Below are 23,068 nucleotides of genomic sequence, written 5' to 3'. Positions count from 1 at the left end.
GAGGCAACTACAATCACAAGGTTCCAAAGGGAGGGTATATTACTGGTATCTTCCAAAGGGAGGGTATATTACTGGAAACTTTCAAAGGGAGGGTATATAACTGGTAACTTTTGTAGTTTACTAGTAAACTATCAGAACTTTGGTAACTTTCAAGGTTTTTAGGGAATTTTACCACATGACATCTAGTGGCCTTTTGGGGTACTTCAGATTATCACAGGTGTCTGTAATTATCTCTGGCCRTCTATGTGGCCTTATCATGTAAAATATATCAAATAATCTGAAAAACATTATTCGAATTATAAATAAAAAACATTACACACTTTTATTTATTTTACTATGTTAATATGTTTTTGTTGTAAATGTTTTAGTGCCAAACTGGTGGCAGTTGTGAAAAAAGTTAATAGTTGGAAGAGATGCAGAATTATTRGAAAATAATACCATAGCTGATAAGATGCTTTTTTCATTAATTAGGCTATTTTCTCTTGAACCATATGCTCTACCTAGAAACTCATGGACAATATGGACACACATWCTGTATAAAAAAATAGACCATATGAATACAAAAAAAWATATATATACTTAAGGATAAATTACCAAAGTTYCCATTGATTGCCATAGATMACCTGTTAATTTGTGGACGCATAAATTCTACGCTCCAAAATGCGATGCGGTTTGATGAGAACACAAAAATGTTGCCAAGGCAAAGACGAGTGGCTGACACTGAGATGCCCACYGACAGCAGTGGACGTATAAATTCTGGCCTAATGTCATTACACTTTTTGGTGTTTTGTGTAAACCACTGTTTGGAGGCTGGAAATATGTTGCGAGTGGATGAACGTGCACGGGTAGCCTAGTAAAGGAGCCCTTTGAAGTGATTGTTTGGCAATCAGATGAAAACATAATGACTGGTTGTGTTTATGACACAATAAAAGGTAATCCATTTTAAAAGTTAAATGACAAATCTTTACGACTAGGTCCACAGAGATCCTATGATTAGGACAATACATTTGTTGGGTGTACATGCAAGTGCGCTCACATATAGGAGGTCTCATAACAGGAATAAATTAACTCTACTTTCACCCCTGGCCTAATTGATCAAATCTATTTTATAAAGCACTTTTTTACATCACCAGCTGTAATGCACAAAATGTTTTTCAGATAAAACCCCAAAGCGCAAGCAATGCAGAGGCAGAAGCACAGTGGCTAGGAAAAACTCCCTAGAAGGCAAGGTCCTAGGAAGAAACCTAACGAGGAATTAGGAAAAATCATTCTAATGCATTGCACTTTGTAGAGGATAGAGAAAATACGCTCTGTTACCATAGCGACCGAACACAACCTAGTTTTTAACATTGAACATCTTGTGAACCTGTAGACAGTTGGAACTGTCTACTAGGTGGTGAGTTGTGAGAAGGCCATCCCAGGTTTGTTATGATAAAGACAGCAAATGATGGTCGTCCATTACTGGATCATAAACACACAGGGGTTGTGTCCCAAATGGTGCCCTATCGCCTATGTAGTGCACTATTTTGACCAAAGCCCTATGGGTAGTGCACTATATAGGGGATAGGCTGCCATTTGGGACGCAGGGAGGGGCAACGTCTCAGAGACGTCTAACAGCTTTCCACACACCCTATGGGGCAGACTCTGTTTTGCAGCACGAGGGTTTGTGAGGATAGTCAAGCAAGCACACTGGGAAAGTGTGCTTAACTTGCAAACTCTATTGCATTGAGGTACAGGACCACATAATTGCCAGGGCATCGATATTAAAACTGCCTTGGCTGATAGTGGTGTGAGAGCTGTGTGTGCGTGTGTGTGTGTGTGTGTGTGTNGTGTGTGTGTGTGTGTGTGTGTGTGTGTGTGTGTGTGTGTGTGTGTGTGTGTGTGTGTGTGTGTGATAGAGAATAACATAGACACAAAAAGTTTCTAGCTAATAGTGATAAGGCCAGCTTCTTGCTAAAAGTGAAATGAGAGCAGCCGGTCTGTGTGAGAGAAAGCCATGAAATTATTTATTCCATCACACTCTGATGTCCCACTGTTTTCTTTAACCGGCTGATGCACTGTGGTGAGAGAGATAGTTGTTCCTAGGGATTACAGGACGCCACATTGTCCTTCCCAACATCCCAAACACAAACACCCTTCCATCCCTAGCTTCATGAAAGACATCACTTGCAGAACACACATATTCACAGCTCTGAGTATATATTTTTAACTAGGCAAGTCAGTTAAGAACAAATTCTTATTTACAATGACAGCCTACCCCGGCCAAACCCGAACGACGCTGGGCCAATTGTGCGCCGCCCTATGGGACTCCCAATCACAGCCAAATGGTATGCAGCCTGGATTTGAACCAGGGCCTGCAATGACACTTCCTGCACTGATATGCAGTGCCTTAGCCCACTGCACCACTCAGGAGCCCCAAACACACATGCACGCACGCACACACACACACAGACACACACACACATTTGCAGCACAGTAAAACAGAAGTGCTTTAGATCATTCAGAATTTCAGAAGAAGCGCGGTTGAACGTGTCTGGAAAAATAACCAGCAAGAGGGCTGGAGATTAAATATGTATATGTAGGGTATATTACCTCTCTCAGGCGTTGCCTTAAAACTTGTGGACAGAGACTCAGTTGATAGACACACGAACATCGCCTGCGGTTTTTGACACCATCTTCAGCAGCATGCAGTTTGTAATATTCTCCCTTTTCGTTTACACAATCTAGCCCTCTACTCATGGGCTATATCTATCTCCTCCTCCACCTCTATCTCCACCTCCACCTTCTCTTCCTCTATCACCACCTCCTCCTCCACCTCCTCCACCTCCACCAGAATTTCCACCTCTATCTCCCCTCCATCTCCACCACAATCTTCATCTCTATCTCCACTTCTTTCTTCATATCTATCTCCACCTCCATCTCTATATCCACCTCCCTTCCACCCCCTCCTCCATCTCTTCCAATATCTCCACCTCTATATCCACCTTCATCTCCAATTCCACCTCTATCTGCACCTCTATGTCTATATCTACCTGTATCTCCAACTCCAACCCCTCTATCTCCACCTCCATCTCTATCATCATCTCTATCTCCACCTCCATATCCACCTCCTCCACTTCCCCTCTATATCCACCTATATCTCCACTTCTATCTCTATCATCATCTCTACCTCCACCTCTATATACACCGCCTCCACTATCTCCACATATATCTCCACGTCTATCTCCTCCTCCCTCTCTAGCTTCAGCTCCACCTCTATAACCCCCTCCACCTCTATTTCCACCTCCACCTCTATGTCCACCTCTATCGCCACCATCTCCAACTCTATCTCTTCCTCCACCTCCATCTCCACCGCTATCTCCACCTCCTCCACCACCTCCACATCTATCTCCATCTCCACCTCTATATCTATCTCCACCTCTATCTGCACCTCTATCTGCACCTCCTCCTCCTCCACCACCTCCACTCTATCTCCACCTCTATCTCCACCTTCATCTCCACCTCCATCTCCAATTACATCTATATCTGCACCTCTATCTCTATATCCGCCTGTATCTCCAACTCCACCTCCTCTATCTTCATCTCTATCTCCACCACCTCTATATCCACCACCTCCACCTCTATCTCCACCACCTACACCTCTATCTCCACTTCCACTCTATCTCCACCTCTATCTCCACTTCTATCTCTATCATCATCTCTATCTCCACCTCCGCCTCTATATACACCTCCTCCACTATCTCAACATATATCTCCATGTCCGCCTCCACCTCCACCTCTATCTCCTCCTCCTCCCTCTCTATCTTCAGCTCCACCTCTATAATCACCTTCGCCTCTATTTCCACCTCCACCTCTGTGTCCACCTCTATCTCCACCTCTATCTGCACATCTATCTCCACCTCTATCTCCACCTCTATCTCCACCTCTATCTCCTCCTCCCTCTCTATCTTCAGCTCCACCTCTATAATCACCTCCACCTCTGTGTCCACCATCTCCACCTCTATCTCACCTCTATCTCCACCACTATCTCCACCTCTATCTCCACCTCTATACTCCACCTCCATCTCCACCTCTATCTGCACCTCTATCTCCACCTCCTCCTCCCTCCACCACCTCCACTCATCTCCACCTCTATCTCCACCACTATCTTCCACCTCTATCTCCACCTCTATCTCCACCTCCTTCCACCTCCTCCACCTCTATCTCTACCTCCACCTCTACCTCCATCTGCACCTCTATCTCTATTTCCACCTGTATCTCCACCTCCTCTAAGTCCAACTTCACCTCCATCTCCACCTCCACCTCTACCTCTATCTCCACCTCTATCTCCACCTCCACTTCAACATCTATCTCCACCTCCACCACTATTTCCACCTCTATCTCTACCTTTATTTCTACCTCTACCTCTATCTCCACCTCTATCTGCACCTCTATCTCTATTTCCACCTGTATCTCCACCTCCTCTAAGTCCAACTCCATCTCCACCTCTATCTCCACCTCTATCTCCACCTCTATCTCCACCTCCACTTCAACATCTATCTCCAACTCTACCTCTATCTCCACCTCCTCCACCCCACCTCTATATCCACCTCTACCTCTATCTCACTCTCTCCACCTCCACCTCTATTTCCCCCTCCACCCCACCTCTATCTCCACCTGGCGGCAGGTAGCCTAGTGGCTGGATCGAATACCCGAGCTGACAAGGTAAAAATCTGTCGTTCTACCCCTGAGCAAGGCAGTTAACCCACTGTTCCCTGGGCTCTCTGATTCAGAGGGGTTGGGTTAAATGTGGAATACACATTTGGACAACTGACTAGGTATCCCCCTTACCACCACCTCTATTTCCACTTTCTCAACCATCTCCACTTAAACATCTGTCTTTATCTCCACTATCTCCTTCTCCACCTGGCAGCAGATAGCCTAGTGGTTAGAGCATTGGGTCAGTAACTGGAAGGTTGCTGGATTGAATCCCTGAGCTGACAAGGTAAAAATCTGTTGTTSTGAGCAAGGCAGTTAACCCACTGTTCTCCAGGTGCTGAAGACATGCATGTTGATTAAGGCAGCCCCCTGCACCTCTCTGATTCAGAGGTGTTGGGTTAAATGCAGAAGACACATTTGGACAACTGATTAGGTATCTCCAGCACTATCTCAACTTCCTCCTCTTCCACTTCTATCTCTAGTTCCACTTCTCCTCCACATCCTTCTCCACCTCTGTCTGTCTCCATCTCTATCTATCAGTGGTGCAAAGTACTCAAGTAAAAATACGTTAAAGTATTACTTCAGTAGTTTTTTMGGGTATCTGTACTTTACTTTACTATTTCGATTTTTGACAACTTCTACTTTTACGCCACTACATTTTGAATGCTTAACAGGACAGGAAAATGGTCCCATTCGCACACTTATCAAGCAAACATCTCTGGTCATACCTACTACCTCTGATCTGGCGGACTTACTAAACACATATGCTTCATTTGTAAATTATTTCTGAGTGTTGGAGTGTTCCCCTGGCTATCCGTAAATTAAAAATGGTACCATCTGGTTTGCTTACTATAAGGAATTTGAAATGATTTATAATTGTACATTTGCTTTTGATACTTTCGTATATTTCAAACCAAATACTTTTAGACTTTTACTCAAGTAGTAGTTTACTGGGTGACTTTCACTTTTACATGAGTCCTTTTCTGTTAAGGTATCTTTACTTTTACTCAAGTATGACAAGACGGTATTTTTCCACCACTGCTATCTATCTTACTCCAGTGTTTCCCAAACATCTTCCCAAGTTCCCCTAGCGAAATCCACTTACTTGATGCGTTCTATTCAAAGCATTTCACGCCAAATACAACAGGCYTGAAATGCTTATTTACAGGCTCTAACCAATAGTGCAAAAAAGGTATTTGGTGAACAATAGGTAGGAAAAGAAATTAATCAACAGTAAAAAAGACAGGCAATATACAGTAGCGAAGCTACATACAGACACCGGTTAGTCTGGCTGATTGAGGTAGTATGTACATGTAGATATGGTTAAAGTAACTATGCATATATGATGGACAGAGAGTAGCAGTAGCGTAAAAGAGGGGTTGGCGGGTGGTGGGTGGTGGGGCGGAATGAGGTAGGTTGAAATAAAATTTAGAATAAAAGATAAGGTGGTAGAAAAAGAAGAAGGAGAGGGGGGAGGGGAGAGGAGGGGGGGGGGGGGGGGGGGGGGGGGGGGGGCACACAATGCAAATAGTCCGGGTAGCCATTTGATTACCTGTTCAGGAGTCTTATAGCTTGGGGGTAAAAACTGTTGAGAAGCATTTTTGTCCTAGACTTGGCACTCCGGTACCGCTTGCCATGGTAGTAGAGAGAACAGTCTATGACTGGGGTGGCTGGGGTCTTTGACAATTTTTAGGGCCTTCCTCTGATACCGCCTGGTGTAGAGGTCCTGGATGGCAGGCAGCTTAGCCCCAGTGATGTACTCGGCCGTACGCACTACCCTCTGTAGTGCCTTGCGGTCAGAGGCCGAGCAATTGCCGTACCAGGCAGTGATGCAACCAGTCAGGATGCTCTCGATGTTGCAGCTGTAGAACCTTTTMAGGATCTGAGGACCCATGCCAAATCTTTTCAGTTTCCTGAGGGGGAATAGGCTTTGTCGTGCCCTCTTCATGACTGTCTTGGTGTGTTTGGACCATTGTAGTTCGTTGGTGATGTGGACACTAAGGAACTTGAAGCTCTCAACCTGCTCCACGACAGCCCCGTCGATGTGAATGGGGGCGTGCTCGGTCCTCCTTTTCCTGTAGTCCACAATCATCTCCTTAGTCTTGGCTATGTTGAGGGATAGGTTGTTATTCTGGCACCACACGGCCAGGTCTCTGACCTCCTCCCTATAGGCAGTCTCGTCGTTGTCTGTGATCAGGCCTACCTACCACTGTTGTGTTGTGTTATTGTGTTACAAGCACACCTGATTCAACTGCTCAACTTATCCTCAAGCCCTTGATTTGTTTAATCAGGTGTGCTGCTGATACTTCAATTGTGGAACTGGCTGGGGGTACTCGAGAAGACGTTTGGAAAACACTGTCCTAAAACACTGTTCTACTCAGTTGCTACTTACAATTCGTTACTGGCTGTAGGCTACTGTATAAGTTTCCAATACCTTTCCATTTAAGGTCACGAGAGAAGAAACTTTACAGAGGAACCAAATGTTATCCCAAAGACAGTCATTTGATTACTGTGAGCGTTACAGCCAATCAGTAGCTGGACAGACAGACAACAAGAGGCTTACATTGCCTAGCCCTAGGGTATGTTCTGTTCAGCGGCTTTCAATCAATGGTTACTGATGTCCTTACACTAAAACATTCTAATATCTACGACACAAATCCAAAGGAAAGTTTGAGATACGGGTTTAATATTTTAAATGCTTTGTACTGTACTTCCAGGTACAATGTAGTTACATTCCATGAAGGACCGTTTATAGAGGACATTACCTGCCAAAAACTATTCTAAGGTATCAAAAAACTCCCCCTCAATAAAATCAATCAAATGTTCAACATATTTTTCCCAGAAAAGAATATAACGCATGGTGTACTTTACTGACTTTCTGTGTTTTCTAGACATATCTTGTTTCTGTGACGGCACTCTCTTAATATCACATTTCCACTCAAAGGATTAGCACATAAATCATATCACTAGCTATACCTGTCCAGGAGTCACTAAGAGAGAGAGAGAGAGCGTGTGTGTGTGTAAGCTCTGTAGACGAGCGGCCCATAATTCAATATTCTGYGGCCATGAGATTATATCCGTTGTTTCATTCAGAAAACGCCACATGGAAAACTAAGTTCTTAAATCGGATTAAACAGACTGAACTGGTGGGGTAGAAAACGATACAATATTACGGTGATTTGCCTGACTGCAGTTGATGAATTGTATTTACTTATCCCTTGAACAAACCTGAATTTGTGAATGTCTCATAGAGAGATTTAGATCCTATTTTGTCTAGTTTAAAGCTGATCAGATCCCACTAGCTCATAGTCTTATGAATGAACATGGTCATTTTTTTGTTTAACAAGGTAATCAAGAACTCATTCTTTGTTGAAAGAAACAACACAACAGACAAACATTCTGCTAACATGTCAGCTGATCATGAGCACATTCTCCAGATATACTCAGTTTCACACGTGTGTCTCTCGGCAGAACGAGCTTTCGCAGCCCAAAATAGTCTGCATCATTTCATTATTTTTTCGCTCTCCACTGTACTGAAAATGTGACACTGAAAATCCATTAAATATTTTGACAAATCAGACGCTGAGGTGACAAGGATTAATTTCCTTTAAGCTCTCAGTGGGTTACATGAGAGGTGTGTCATTTTGACCCTCCATGGTGTGAATGTGTTTTCATCTATTTGACGATGGCCCTTTTCTGCCATGCCACGGCTATGCCAGGCTTGTTGCTGGTACAGTATTAGGAGTGGGTACTGCCTGACTCTGACTGGTTGTTCTCCAGCCTAGTGCCACTGACACTCAGGGCTCCTGAGGCCTTGTCACTTTTAATCTAAGTGTGTCTTGATCATTAGCGAAAGGGGGCAGTGCCTCGCTGGAGAGCACAGCATCGGGTTAAGCAAGGTTATTTGTTATGTTTTTCATTTTACTTTATGTAAGGGCTTGAGGAAGCAASGGCTTGGAGGCCACTATCGGCTCTTAATAATAAAGCTGATACTATAATGCTCACTCATCATGCCTCAGCAAGTACTCARGGTTATCATTTCATTTTCTGAAATTAGGATAAGTGCCTTGTCATCTTTTGGAGGGAGTGTTGTGATTCAGGATGAAAGAGGAAGGTACWGCTAACGGGGTGAGGTGGTGGCATCGAAATGGAACCGCTGAAAGTGTTTTTTTTTAACATTTGAAGTCTTAAAAGGATAGACTAGAGAAAAGTACATATTTAGATAGCCCTACATTGAAAACAGTCTAGGAACAAAGAGTGACTGCAATCCCGACTTTGTTTTGTTAAACAAGCCACTATTATTAACATTTTCGGGCCCCAAAAAATGTTTGATCTGCATATTCCATCAACATAATGACTTGGAACCAAGAATTAAAAGCTAAATAATTGGTATAGCTTACATAACACATGTAACAAAAGGAATGAATGGATAGAGGTTATCATACATGTCATACTTCCTAAACAGTCCTCATTGTCAGTCCTCATTGTCAGTCCTTATTGTCAGTCCTCAGCAGACCACCTGCTTTCTCTTGGACCCAGTCCCTCTTTCTCATCTCTCAACAGATGACTAGATTGTCAGCAGCATCTCTCTGATTGGCAGAAATCTGTTAACARATTGAGCCGTCTTGTGATACCAAAKTCAACGATCAAAAGGGTACCAGTTACTCCTGTACACTGGACCTAAAGCATACAGACATCTGAGCATTATGGATTCAGCCATGTACATTACAATTAACATAGACAGCATAGAACATATACACAGTGCCAGACTAACATAGAAATGGACCTTGCATGTAAAAAAAAATGCAGGATGGAAGAGTTGGTCTCTATCCACGAGTTAAAGTGAAATGAGCAACAGAGTAGATTATTACTGTATATTATTAATGTATATTACAATATTATTACTCCAGCATATTCAGAACAAGAATTGAAATTCAGTTCATGACTTGAAACAATCCATTATGCTCTATGATGATAAATMAACACGGTGACACTTATGTATGAATAAACGTGGAGTGTATTTACATGGCTAATTCGTTTGTTCTGTATGCTAATTGTTACCAAGACTAAACAAAAGGTCAAAGGTGAGGGGATAGGGGTTTGATCATTTCCTTGAATCAGCGTCACTGAATTAAAAGCAGCACAGTGGAAATGTTTTGATCTTACATTTCTTATGAACCACTTACTGTCTCTGCATATAATGTACCACAGAAAATGCTTTACCCACAATTTAAAAAACTGTCCTAATTAAACAAATGCAAATGACTTCCACATTTTGCTGAGCATGAAATTGCTGCTATATCAAAGGGATAGGCAGAGCAGAGACAGCTGCCCAGGGAGAATAACCCAGGGAGTCTATCACACAGCCATAGCTCTTTAATATCATAGGCACAGTCGCAGGTGAGCCCTGCCATCTATTCTAACACAATACACTGGGGGGGGGGGGTAAAAAAAAACAAAGCACCAGCTCTGCTTTCGACAACGCTGATATCTGCTATGTTCAGTTTGTTCCTAGCCTCATGGATGGATGGATGCTCTATAGGCCCGAGTTGCTTATAGGCAGTCAATAGTGTTCATTCAGTCAGTGTTCAGCCAGCCAGTGTTAAGTGATGTGGGAATGACAGTCTGGCATGGCTCTGTGATGCCAGCGGGGGCTTATGATGTGAACGTTCCCCCAGACTTGATCAAAACCGTCCCAGTGCCAAGAGGCCCCAGCTCTCTCCCTGGCTCTCTCCCCAGCTCTCTCCGGCTCTTCTGCGACTCGCAGAGTGCTTTCCAACTGGCTGCTTATTTTTTCTCCCCTTGTGGGATTCCTTCCATCGAAACAATCTTTCCCAGGAGATGATAAGTAAGTGGACACCACCTCCCCCTCTCTTAGTATCGTCAGAGTGAAGACTGATTCCTGCTAGCAGCCTTACTTAAACTTACTCCTTTCCTGTCTTCTCTCCCTTCCCCACTTCAGACAGGCATTTATACTGACTTATTAGTAACATGCTGGAACCAATCTTTCTCAGGAGGTGGATACTGAATCTTTCCAATGGTGGAAATACATACTTATCTTTAGCAGGTTAATACTATGTCAGGATGATTTAATAAAGGCGTTCTTAGAAATGGGTCTCTAAGCGGGAGCGGAACAGAGATTTACTCAAGAGAGCAAGACACTCCCCCTGTTATTTGGGGGGGTTTCACAGATGTATGGTTCTATCACAGAATCCTTCTGTGTTCCGTGGAGAGGTCACTGAAACATTTTCCATGATCATCCTTATTTTTTTTTTTATTATCCTATCATCCTTAGATGTTCTCTCAGAGGCATTTACAAAGGACCACATGTGCCATTTTCCTTTTTATAGTGATATATATTGAACAAAAATATAAAGGCAACGTGTAAAGTGTTGGTCCCATGTTTCATGAGCTGAAATAAACGATCCCAGAAATGTTCCATACGCACAAAAAGCTTATTTCTCTCAAATGCTGTGCACACATTTGTTTACATCCCTGTTAGTGAGCATTTCTCTTTTGCCAATATAATCCATCCACCTGATTGCAGGAATGTCCACCAGAGCTGTTGCCAGAGAATTGAATGTTAATTTCTCTACCATAAGCCGCCTCCAACGTCATTTTAGAGAATTCGTGGTCTCACAACCGCAGACCACGTGTAACCACGRCACCCCAGGACTTCCACATCCGGCTTCTTCACCTGCGGGATCATCTGAGACCAGCCACCCGGACAGCTGATGAAACTGGAGTATTTCTGTCTTATAATAAAGCTCTTTGGTGGGGAAAAACTCATTCTGATTGGCTGGGCCTGGTGCCCCAGTGGTTGGCCCTGGTTCCCAAGTGCAGCAGGTAGCCTAGTGGTTAGGGCATTGGGCCAGTAACCGAAAGGTTGCTAGATCAAATCCCCGAGCTGACAAGGTTAAATCTGTAATTTTGCCCCTGAACATGGCAGTTAACCCACTGTTCCTAGGCCATCATTGTAAATCAGAATTTGTTCTTAACTGACTGCCTGGTTATATAATTTTTTTTTAAGTGGCTGGGCCTATTCCCTCCAACGCCTATTCCCTCCAACGCCAAGGGCTGCGCCCCTGCCGAATCATGTGAAATCCATAGATTAGGGCCTAATGAATTTATTTCAATTGACTGATTTCCTTATATATGAAAATATGAACTGTAACTCAGTAAAATCGTTGAAATTGTTGCATGTTGCATTTATATTCAGTATAGATTCCACTGATCCACATGTACATACAGTATATATATACACAGTGGCTTCGAAAAGTATTCAGACCCATTGACTTTTTCCAAATTTTATTACGTTACAGCCTTATTCTAAAATGTATGAAATATTTTTTTCCCTCATCAATCTACACACAATACCCCATAATGACAAAGCAAAAACTGATTTTATATATATATATATATATATATATCATATTTACATAAGTATTCAGACCCTTTACTAAGTACTTTGTGGAAGCACCTTTTGCAGAGATTACAGCATTGAGTCTTCTTGGGTATGACGCTACATGCTTGGCACACCTGTATTTGGGGAGTTTCTCCAATTCTTCTCTCCAGATGCTTTCAAGCTCTATCAGGTTGGATGGGGAGAGTTGCTGCACAGCTATTTTCAGGTCTCTCCAGAGATGTTTGATCGGGTTCAAGTCTGGGCTCTGGCTGGCCCACTCAAGGACATTTAGAGACTTGATCGGCTATGAAAAGCCAACTGACATTTACTCCTGAGGTGCTGACCTATTGCACCCTTGACAACCCCTGTGATTATTATTATTTGACCCTGCTGGTCATCTATGAACATTTGAACATCTTGGCCATGTTCTGTTACAATCTCCWCCCGGCACAGCCAGAAGAGGACTGGCCACCCCTCAGAGCCTGGTTCATCTCTAAGTTTCTTCCTAGGTTCTGGCCTTTCTAGGGAGTTTTTCCTAGCCACCGTGCTACCACACCTGCATTGCTTGCTGTTTGGGGTTTTAGGCTGGGTTTCTGTACAGCACTTTGAGATATCAGCTGATGTAAAAAGGGCTTTATAAATACATTTGATTTGATTTGCCCCGAAGCCACTATTGCGTTGTCTTGGCTGTGTGGTTAGGGTCATTGTCCTGTTGGAAGGTGAACCTTTTTCATAAAAGAGCTCTCTGTACTTTGCTCCGTTCATCTTTGCCTCGATCCTGACTAGTCTCCCAGTCCCTGCCGCTGAAAAACATTCCCACAGCATGATGCTGCGACCACCATGCTTCACCATAGGGATGGTGCTAGGCTTCCACCAGACGTGACGCTTGGCATTCAGGCCAAAGAGTTCAATCTTGCTTTCATCAGCCCAGACAATCTTGTTTCTCATGGTCTGAGAGTCCTCTAGGTGTCTTTTGGCAAACTCCAAGTGCGCTGTCATGTGCCTTTTACTGAGGAGTGGCTTCCATCTGGCCACTCTACCTTAAAGGCCTGATTGGTGGAGTGCTGCAGAGATGGTTGTCCTTCTGGAAGTTTCTCCCATCTCCACAGAGGAACTCTAGAGCTCTGTCAGAGTGACCATCTGGTTCTTGGTCACCTCCCTGACCAAGGCCCTTCTCCCCCGATAGCTCAGTTTGCCCAGGCGGCCAGCTCTAAGAAGAGTCTTGGTGGTTCCACACTTCTTCCATTTACAGTAGGAATGATGGAGGCCACTGTGTTCTTGGGGACCTTCAATGCTGCAGACATTTTTTGGTACCCTTCCCCAGATCTGTGCCTCGACACAATCCTGATTCGGCGCTCTAATGACAATTCCATCGACCTCATGGCTTGGTTTTTGCTCTGACATGCACTGTCYACTGTGGGACCTTATATAGACAGCTGTGTGCCTTTCCAAATCATGTCCAATCAATTGAATTTTCCACAGGTGGACTCCAATCAAGTTGTAGAAACATCTCAAGGATGATCAATAGAAACAGGACGCACCTGGGCTCAATTTCGAGTCTCATAGCAAAATATGAGACTCTAAATACTTTTTTTTTTTTTTTAAATACATTTGCAAAAAAAATGTAAATCCTGTTTTCACTTTGTCATTATGGGCTAGATTTTAGAATAAGGCTGTAACGTAACAAAATGTGGAAAAGGTCAAGGGGTCTGAGTACTTTCTGAAGGCACTGTATATATATAGTGTACAAAACAAAAGGACACCTGCTCTTTCCATGACCAGGTAAATGCTATGATCCCTTATTGATGTTACTTGTTAAAACCACTTCAATCAGTGTAGATGAAGGGMAGACAGGTTAAAAAGGGACTTTTAAGCCTTGAAACAATTGAGACATGAATTGTGTATGTGTGTCTTTCAGTGGGTGAATGGGCAAAACAAAATATTGAATTGCCTTTGAACTGGGTATGGTTGTGACGTGGTGAGGTTGGACCCAGGTGCAGAGAAGAGACCAGACAAGGAATCAGTGGTTAAAGATAAACATAAATACTTTACTGATAAACAGTAGCCACAGGATCACAGTACCATGGGAAAAATAACAAATACTTCATCTCAAAAACTCACTCAGGAAACACGGTAAACAATTCAAGCTTTTGCAAAGGAAACCAGAACACACACCTCTTTTAACAGGTCAATCAGAATGAGTAATAGYACACACCTGAGTGTCATTAATGTCTCTAGGACGGTCTCTGCTGCCCTCTGGTGACAGGTGGAACCATGACAATGGTAGTAGGTGCCAGGCACACCGGTTTGTGRCAAGAACTGCAACTCTGCTGGYTTTTTCATGCTGAACAGTTTCCCGTGTGTATCAAGAATGGTCAARCACKCAAAAGACTTCCAGCTAACTTGACAACTGTGGGAAGCATTGCAGTGAATGTTTTCTTGCCTAACATCATTATTTGGAAACGGTATATTGATGATATTTTTGTTCTATGGAGGGGTGATGCAAAACAGCTCCAGGCATTCCATGTTTTTCTTAACTCTTGTTCTGAGCATCTGAGATTTACTATGCAAGCTGACATACGTCAAATCAGTTTCCTTGATCTTCTGATCTTATGTGAGGATAATGTTCTATACATTGATCTTTACAGGAAACCTACTGATCTTAACAGTTTGTTGAGGGCTGATAGCTGTCACCCGATTCCCTTGAAAAACAGTTTTCCCTACAGCCAATTCTGTCGAATCAAAAGAATTAGTAAAAAACATTCAGATTTTGACAGAAATATGGCTGAGACGCAAAGAAAATTCAAGGAGAGGGGATACAAAAATGGTCAGATTAATACTGCCATTGAGAAAATTCTAAACAAACCGAGACATGATCTTTTTCAAGGACAGTCTCGCAAAAAGAAGCATTCTTGCATTCTAACTACCCGCTATTCAAAGTGCTCTGAACAAATTAAGGGAATCATTCACAAACATTGGCACATTCTAAGATCCGATGACAGTATCAGTAATGTGTTTTCGGACCCTCCCTTGGTCGTATTCTTGTGGGGCAAAAATRTCAGAGATCAATTGGTAAACTCTGATTTAACACCCCAAGATATCCCTGCACAACATCTATTTGCGCCCCTACTGGATGGAAACTACAAGTGTAAAACTACAAGTGTAATGGCTGTGCTCAATGCAATGGCACTTATAAATGTACAGTTGAAGTCAGACGTTTACATACACCTTAGCCAAATACATTTAACCTAAGTTTTTCACAATTCCTGACATTTAATCCTAGTAAAAATGCCCTGTCTGAGGTCAGTTAGGATCACCACTTTATTTTAAGAATCTGAAATGTCAGAATAATAGTAGAGAGAATTATTTATTTCAGCTTTCATTTCTTTCATCACATTCCCAGTGGGTCAGAAGTTTACATACAGTCAATTAGTATTTGGAAGCATTGCCTTTAAATTGTTTAACTTGGGTCAAAGATTTCGGGTAGCCTTCCACAAGCTTCCCAGAATAAGTTGGGTGAATTTTGGCCCATTCCTCCTGACAGAGCTGGTGTAACTGAGTCAGGTTTGTAAACTTTAATCTGAAGCTATTCTTGTGATTATTGTGATTTTGCTATTGTAAATGTTTGTAGGCCTCTGTTGCCAAATTGTATCTACGATCATATGCTATCCATTCATGTTTTTGGTATGTTATTTTTATATCTGAGAAATAACCAATGATATCAGGCCACACCCGGCCATGATTACAGACACCTGTGTGTGTCCTTTGACACTATATAAACTAGTCACCCCGCAGTGTTTGCCATTATACCCTGATGAAGACAGCTCGTCTGTCGAAACGTTGGATATTAGGTTATTAAATTATTGCATCTGAGCTCCTAGAGTGTGCGGCTCTTCTTTAATTTTTCAAGTGTTCTACTCCGCTAGCCAGCACCTRGCCTAAATAGATGTGCGTTTKTTCTGCCTCTGGAAGCATTGGAGTCAACATGGGCCAGCATCCCTATGGAACGCTTTCAAACACCTTGTAGAGTCCATGCAACAATTCCAAAGATTTACTGAGTTACAGTTCATATAAGGAAATCAGTCAATTGAAATAAATTCATTAGGCCCTAATCTATGGATTTCACATGAATGGGAATACAGATTTGCATCTGTTGGTCACGGATACCTTTTWAAAAAAGTAGGGGCATGGATAAAATAAACAGTCAGTATCTGGTGTGACCACCATTTGCCTCATGGACTGCAAKWCATCTCCTTCGCATAGAGTTGATCAGGCTATTGATTGTGGTATATGGAATGTTTTCCCAGWCSTCTTCAATGGCTCTGCGAAGTTGCTGGATATTGGCGGGAACTGGAACACGCTGTCGTACACGTCAATCCATAGCTTCCCAAACATGCTCAAAAGGTGACATGTCTGGTGAGTATACAGGCCATGGAAGAACTGGGACATTTTCAGCTTCCAGGAATTGCGTACAGATCCTTGTGACATGCTAAAACATGASGTGATGGCGGTGGATGAATGGCATGAATGGGCCTCAGGATCTCATCACGGTATCACTGTGCATTCAAATTGCCATCGATAAAATGCAATTGTGTTCGTTGTCTGTAGTTTATGCATACCCATAACATAACCCTACCACCACCATGGGGCACTCTGTTCACAACACTGACATTAGCAAACCGCTCGCCCACACAGTGCTATACGACGCTGTCTGCCATCTGCCCGGTACAGTTGAAACCATGATTCATTCATGAAGAGCACACTTCTCCAGTGTGCCAGTGGCTTATCGAAGGTGAACATTTGCCCACTGAAGTTGGCTACAACGCCGAACTGCAGTCAGGTCAAGACCCTGGTGAGAACGACGAGCACGCAGATGAGCTTCCCTGAGACGTTTCTGACAGTTTGTGAAATTCTTCAATTGCCCAAACCCACAATTTCATCAGCTGTACGGGTGGCTGGTCTCAGATGATCCCGCAGATGAAGAAGCCGGATGTGGAGGTCCTGGACTGGCATGGTTACAGGTGTTCTGCGGTTGTGAGGCCGGTTGGACATACACTACTGTTCAAAAGTTTGGGGTCACTTAGAAATGTCCTTGTTTTTGAAAGAAAAGCACATTTTTGTGTACTTGTCCTCTTGTTCAGTTGTACACCGGGGCCACCCACTCCTCTTTCTATTCTGGTAAGAGCCAGTTTGCGCTGTTCTGTGACGGGAGTAGCACACAGCGTTGTACGAGATCTTAGATTTCTTGGCAATTTCTCGCATGGAATAGCCTTCATTTCTTAGAACAAGAATAGGCTGACGATTTTCAGAAGAAAGTTCTTTGTTTCTAGTCATTGTGAGCCTGTAATCGAACCCACAAATGCTGATGCTCCAGATACTCAACTAGTCTAGAGAAGGCCAGTTTGATTGCTTCTTTAATCAGGACAACAGTTTTCAGCTGTGCTAACATCAATTCAAAATGGTTTTCTAATGATCAATTAGCCTTTTTAAATGATAAACTTGGATTAGCTAACACAACGTTCCATTGGAACACAGGAGTGAGTGATGGTTACTGATAATGTGCCTCTGTACGCCTATGTATACATTCCATTAAAAATCTGCCGTTTACAGCTACAATAGTCATTTACAACATGACTATTGTCTACACTGTATTTCTGATCAATTTGATGTTATTTTATTTTAATGGAGAAAAAAAAWATATATATCTTTCAAAAACAAGGACATTTCTAAGGGACCCAAAGTTTTGAACAGTAGTGTACTGCCAAATTTTCTAAAACAACATTGGATGCGGCTTAAGGTAGAGAAATGAACATTCAAGTCTCTGGCAACAGCGCTGGTGGACATTCCTGCAGTCAGCATGCCAATTGCACGCTCTCTCAAAACTTGAGACATCTGTGGCATTGTGTTGTATGACAAAACTCCACATTTTAGAGTGGCTTTTTATTGTCCCCAGCACAAGGTGCACCTGTGTAATGATCATGCTCTTTAATCAGCTTCTTAATATACCACACCTGTCATTGGTGTCATTGGTGGATTATATTGGTAAAGGAGAAATGTTCACTAAGAGGGATGTAAACACATTTTAGCAAAAAATTTGACATCAACTTTTTGTGCGTATGGAAAATGTCTGGGATCTATATTTCAGCTGATGAAACATGGGACCAACACTTTACATGTTGCGTTTATATTTTTGTTCAGCATATATATCAACACTGCTCATACATATACTAACTAATTAAAGTTGCGAAATGTGAGACATTTTGCATCATGTGACGTTTCTTTCATCAGTGCATAAAAATAATAAAGATAAAAAATGTACTTTTATTATACAGCTATATCTTCTTCTTTTTTTTGCTTGGTCCTGACCGCAATAAGTCCATATAAAGAGACTGTGGCTTTACAAACAAAATAAATATTACAATTGGAATCAGTAATGCTGAAACTGCCACGTCCGTTTGCAAAGAAATTAACAAAGAAATGACTTCATACAATAGGTTAGGTTTAGGTTATATCCCTCTGATATCATTGCACATCATTGCACGTACAATAGAACAGCAGAGTGTGTAATGCACAGGTTTTCACCACCATGCTGGATGCTCCTCTCCTCCATTTCCTAAACACTAACAAATGTGCCTTGGGGCTTTGTGTCCAGGTTATGGGGTTTCACTAAAGTTGTAGCTGTGTGTCTACGTCTTCTGTGATATGGTTCGGTGTGTCTACACACAGGGTCATGACTGTGTTATTGTGTGTGGGATCATGACTATGTTATTGTGTGAGTGTGAGGGGTTATGACTGTGTTATTGTGTGAGTGTGAGGGGTCACGACTGCGTTATTGTGTGAGTGTGAGGGGTCATGACTGCGTTATTGTGTGAGTGTGTGGGGTCATGACTCTGTTATTGTGTGAGTGTGTGGGGTCATGACTATGTTATTGTGTGAGAGAGGGGTCATGACTGCGTTATTGTGTGAGTGTGAGGGGTCATGACTGCGTTATTGGGTGAGTGTGTGGGGTCATGACTGTGTTATTGTGTGAGAGAGGGGTCATGACTGCGTTATTGTGTGAGTGTGTGGGGTCATGACTGCGTTATTGTGTGAGTGAGAGGGGTCATGACTGTGTCATTGTGTCAGTGAGAGGGGTCATGATGACTGCGTGTCATTGTGTTAGTGAGAGGGGTCATGATGACTGCGTGTCATTGTGTTAGTGAGTTGGGTCATGACTGTGTGTCATTGTGTGACTACAGTATACAATACACAATATAGTAGAGTGGATGGGAGGCCAGTTAAACACTGCAGCTCTGGTGTTGCCATCAATAGTTAATGGCGGAGTGAAAAGCCAAACACTGTGTCATTGCCAGCCCGGTGGGCTCACAATTACAGCATGCCGTTTCAGCCACCCGGATCGGGTTTGCATCCAATTAGTCCTCTACATGTGGTAGGGTTACCACCACCACCCTGGGTCACCAGCTACAACTGGCCCAAGTGGCTCAATACAGAGCGGAGGCTGAGGTGGAAGTGAGGACTGGGATGAGGGCATGGGACAGGCTGGGGGTGAGGGTGATGATAGGGAGGGGGGGGGTTGAGAGTGAGCCGGGGCATAAAAGTGAGGGTGAGGTATAAGGGTGGTAAAGGGTGATGATAGGGGTGAGCTTGTGTGTGTGTGTGTGAGAGAGAATGTGAGTGAGTTAGTGAGGTTGATGGATAACAGGTGATAGTGGGAAATGTGGGAGTGAGGGATGAGGGAGAGTGAAGGATGAGGGTGAGTGAGGGATGAGGGTGAGTGGGGGATGAGGGTGAGTGTATTTTCCTAATCATGTAGGCTACATTTGTCTTTAGGCAGTAAAAACAAATCACCTGCAGAAAACAAATACTGTAGCAAGACCCCTAATGGTTACACATTTTCCAAAGATCGACTCCTTTCTTTTCTTGGTCGTGTGAAAAAGGAGACCAGACTATTCTCTTCTATTTCAAAAATGTTCCTATCCTTATGTCATTAGGGGTAATATCCAAAGGGTGCAGTTGACATTAGCCTGTCTACTGAGCTTATAATACATCGGGTCTGGTTTTTACTAGCACTTTCAAACTTAAATATTATGATGATATGATTTTGATTAACATACAACATATTATTCGTAGAGACTTTTAGAAGACCACGTTTTGGTTAGGCTGAGCATTTGCAGCTGATGCTGTTGAACAGCCATTATTAGTCCAGCGGCTCTTGAGAGGATTAGGACTGCAACCTGTTAACGATAATATTTGTTCTAGAGTTGTGATGGATTGCTTTGTAAGACATACTCCAAAGCTTTAGTGTTAGTGTTAATGTTTTGTGAAGTCCATCCAAAAAGCAGCAGGGTCATAACACGATTAAACACCACGTTTGCGATGATATCTCACTATTAAACAGATAATAATACGGTTTATCTTAACGAGTCCCAAACTTGCTGCAAACTCTCATACCCATGCAACCATTTAGAAAAATACTGTAAATGCATTTTAAATGTATTTCTCTGTTTGCTTCAGACACGCCTATGCTAATAATAATAATACTAATGTATCCTAATAGACTGAAGAAAATAATATTGATTGTCAACTAAAAATAGCATGAAACATGATGTCATCTTCAACAAGGTCGTAAAGGCAATAGTTTGAATAACTTACCGAACTTGCAAGGCCATGGAGCGTAGCCTATGCATAGCCTACCTAGGTTTTTGCTTTGATTTATGAAGCACAATCAAGTGCAACATATTCAGGTAAGATTTACGTCACTGGTTTAATAAATCTTACCTATGGTCGTGATTACAGTGATTGCGAAGTAAAATGATCCAGCGAATTTCCACTGTAACCCGGCTTTATGAGGCTTCAGCTGCAACACCACTTCCTCGAGTTCATCGAAGTTGAGTTTAGTGAGATTGTATTTGTTCCTAAGCTCTTGTTTTCTGTCGTACACTTTCTTCTTCTGGGTCGTCTCCTTCTTAGATTCCAAGGCATCGAAGACAGCCGCACCGACTAACAGGTAGATGAACGTGCAAATGATGAGCGCAAGGGTCCTCACGTTTTGTCTCTTCATGGTCAGGGTGAGTAGACGGGCTCCAAAATTGTGAAAGCGAATCTTGAGGATGGGGAGCTCGGCTGGTTCATTGCGAGGCTGGCTCTATCAACAGGGACAGTGGCGCGCAGAAAGCTCTCTGATCACTTTATTTGCCCAAGCGCACATTTTCTCTCGGAGCTGTTCGTTTCAGCACCACCCCTTCCAACCGCCCTCCCACCGCGTGCTCGCCTGAATGCGTTCTTAGGGTCTGTGCGTATGTATGTACAGTATGTCTGTATGCAGAAGAGAGTGGGAGTTAGGCTACTGTAGACGGCAAGTTTACTGTAATATCACCATTAGCTAAAATAGTGCTGCTGTTGGATATTCCATTGTGTGGTGATTACAGAGGTGGCATCCCCGAGTGGTGGGGGGGATTTGTTTTCCTGGGACCCAGAGTTTTTCCTGATCTGGTAGGCTAACCTAACAAGGTAAGATTCTGGACCCTAGTTGTAGGGTATGACATCAGCCAAAGTTTGAATATACAGGCATTCGGGAAGTATTCAGATCCCTTGACTTTTTCTACATTTTGTTAAGTTACAGCCATATAATACCTCAAAATGACAAAGCAAAAATTGTTTTTTAGAAATGTTTGCAAATTTATATGAAAAAAAAGGTATTCAGACCCTTTACTCAGTACTTTGTTGAAGCACCTTTGGGAGCGATTACAGCCTCAAGTCTTCTTGGGTATGACGCTACAAGCTTGGCACACCTTACTTGGGGAGTTTATCCCATTCTTCTCTGCAGATCCTCTCAAGCTCTGTCAGGTTGAATGGGGAGCGTCGCTGCACAGAGATGTTCGATCGGGTTTAAGTCCGGGCTCTGGCTGGGCCACTCAAGGACATTCAGATACTTGTCCCGACGCCACTCCTGCGTTGTCTTGGCTGTGTGCTTAGGGTCGTTGTCCTGTTGGAAGTTGAACCTTCGACCCAGTCTGAGGTCCTGAAAGCTCTGGAGCAGGTTTTCGTCAAGGACCTCTCTGTACTTTGCACCGTTCATCTTTCCCTCGATCTTGACTAGTCTCCCAGTCCCTGCCACTGAAAAACATCCCCACAACATGATGTTGCCACCACCATGCTTCACTGTAGGGATGGTGCCAGGATTCCTCCAGATGTGACGCTTGGCATTCAGGCCAAAGAGTTCAATCTTGCTTTCATCAGACCAGAGAATCTTGTGTCTCATGGTCTGAGAGTCCTTTAGGTGCCTTTTGGCAAACTCCAAGCGGGCTCTCATGTTCCTTTTACTGAGGAGTGGCTTCTGTCTGGTCATTCAGTCATAAAGGCCTTGGTGGTGCTGTAGAGATGGTTGTCCTTCTGGAAGGTTCTTTCACAGAGGAACTCTGGAGCTCTGTCAGAGTGACCATCGGGTTCCTGGTCACCTCCCTGACCAAGGCCCTTCTCCCCCGATAGCTCAGTTTGCCCAGGCGGCCAGCTCTAGGAAGAGTCTTGGTGGTTCCACACTTCTTCCATTTACAGTAGGAATGATGGAGGCCACTGTGTTCTTGGGGACCTTCAATGCTGCAGACATTTTTTGGTACCCTTCCCCAGATCTGTGCCTCGACACAATCCTGTCTCAGAGCTCTACGGACAATTCCTTCGACCTCATGGCTTGGTTTTTGCTCTGACATGCACTGTCAACTGTGGGACCTTATATAGACAGGTGTGTGCCTTTCCAAATAATTTCCAATCAATAAAATATACCACAGGTGGACTCTAATCAAGGATGATCAATGGAAACAGGATCCACCTGAGCTCAATTTTGAGTCTCATAGCAAAGGGTCTGAATACTTATGTATATAAGATATTTCGGTTTTTTATTCTTTATTCATTTGCAAAAATGTCTAAAAACCTGTTTTTGCTTTGTCACTATGGGGTATTGTGTGTAGA

The 23,068-nt window shown here is 43.1% G+C and overlaps 1 protein-coding gene across 1 annotated transcript in view; it reads right to left on the bottom strand.

Moving 5' to 3' along the window:
- Positions 1-21,248, bottom strand: part of kcnk3a (potassium channel, subfamily K, member 3a) — a 52,700-nt gene extending 31,452 nt beyond the window's left edge. Inside the window, exon 1 of the mRNA XM_070435865.1 lies at positions 20,882-21,248. Coding sequence (XP_070291966.1) covers positions 20,882-21,164 — 283 coding nt within the window. The 5' untranslated portion in view covers positions 21,165-21,248. The remainder of the gene's footprint in view (positions 1-20,881) is intronic.
- Between the last annotated feature and the right edge of the window lie 1,820 nt (positions 21,249-23,068).

This window comes from Salvelinus sp. IW2-2015, linkage group LG28 (assembly GCF_002910315.2).
Source record: "Salvelinus sp. IW2-2015 linkage group LG28, ASM291031v2, whole genome shotgun sequence".
Classification (NCBI taxonomy): domain Eukaryota; kingdom Metazoa; phylum Chordata; class Actinopteri; order Salmoniformes; family Salmonidae; genus Salvelinus; species Salvelinus sp. IW2-2015.
This window is presented reverse-complemented; position numbering and strand designations above follow the sequence as displayed.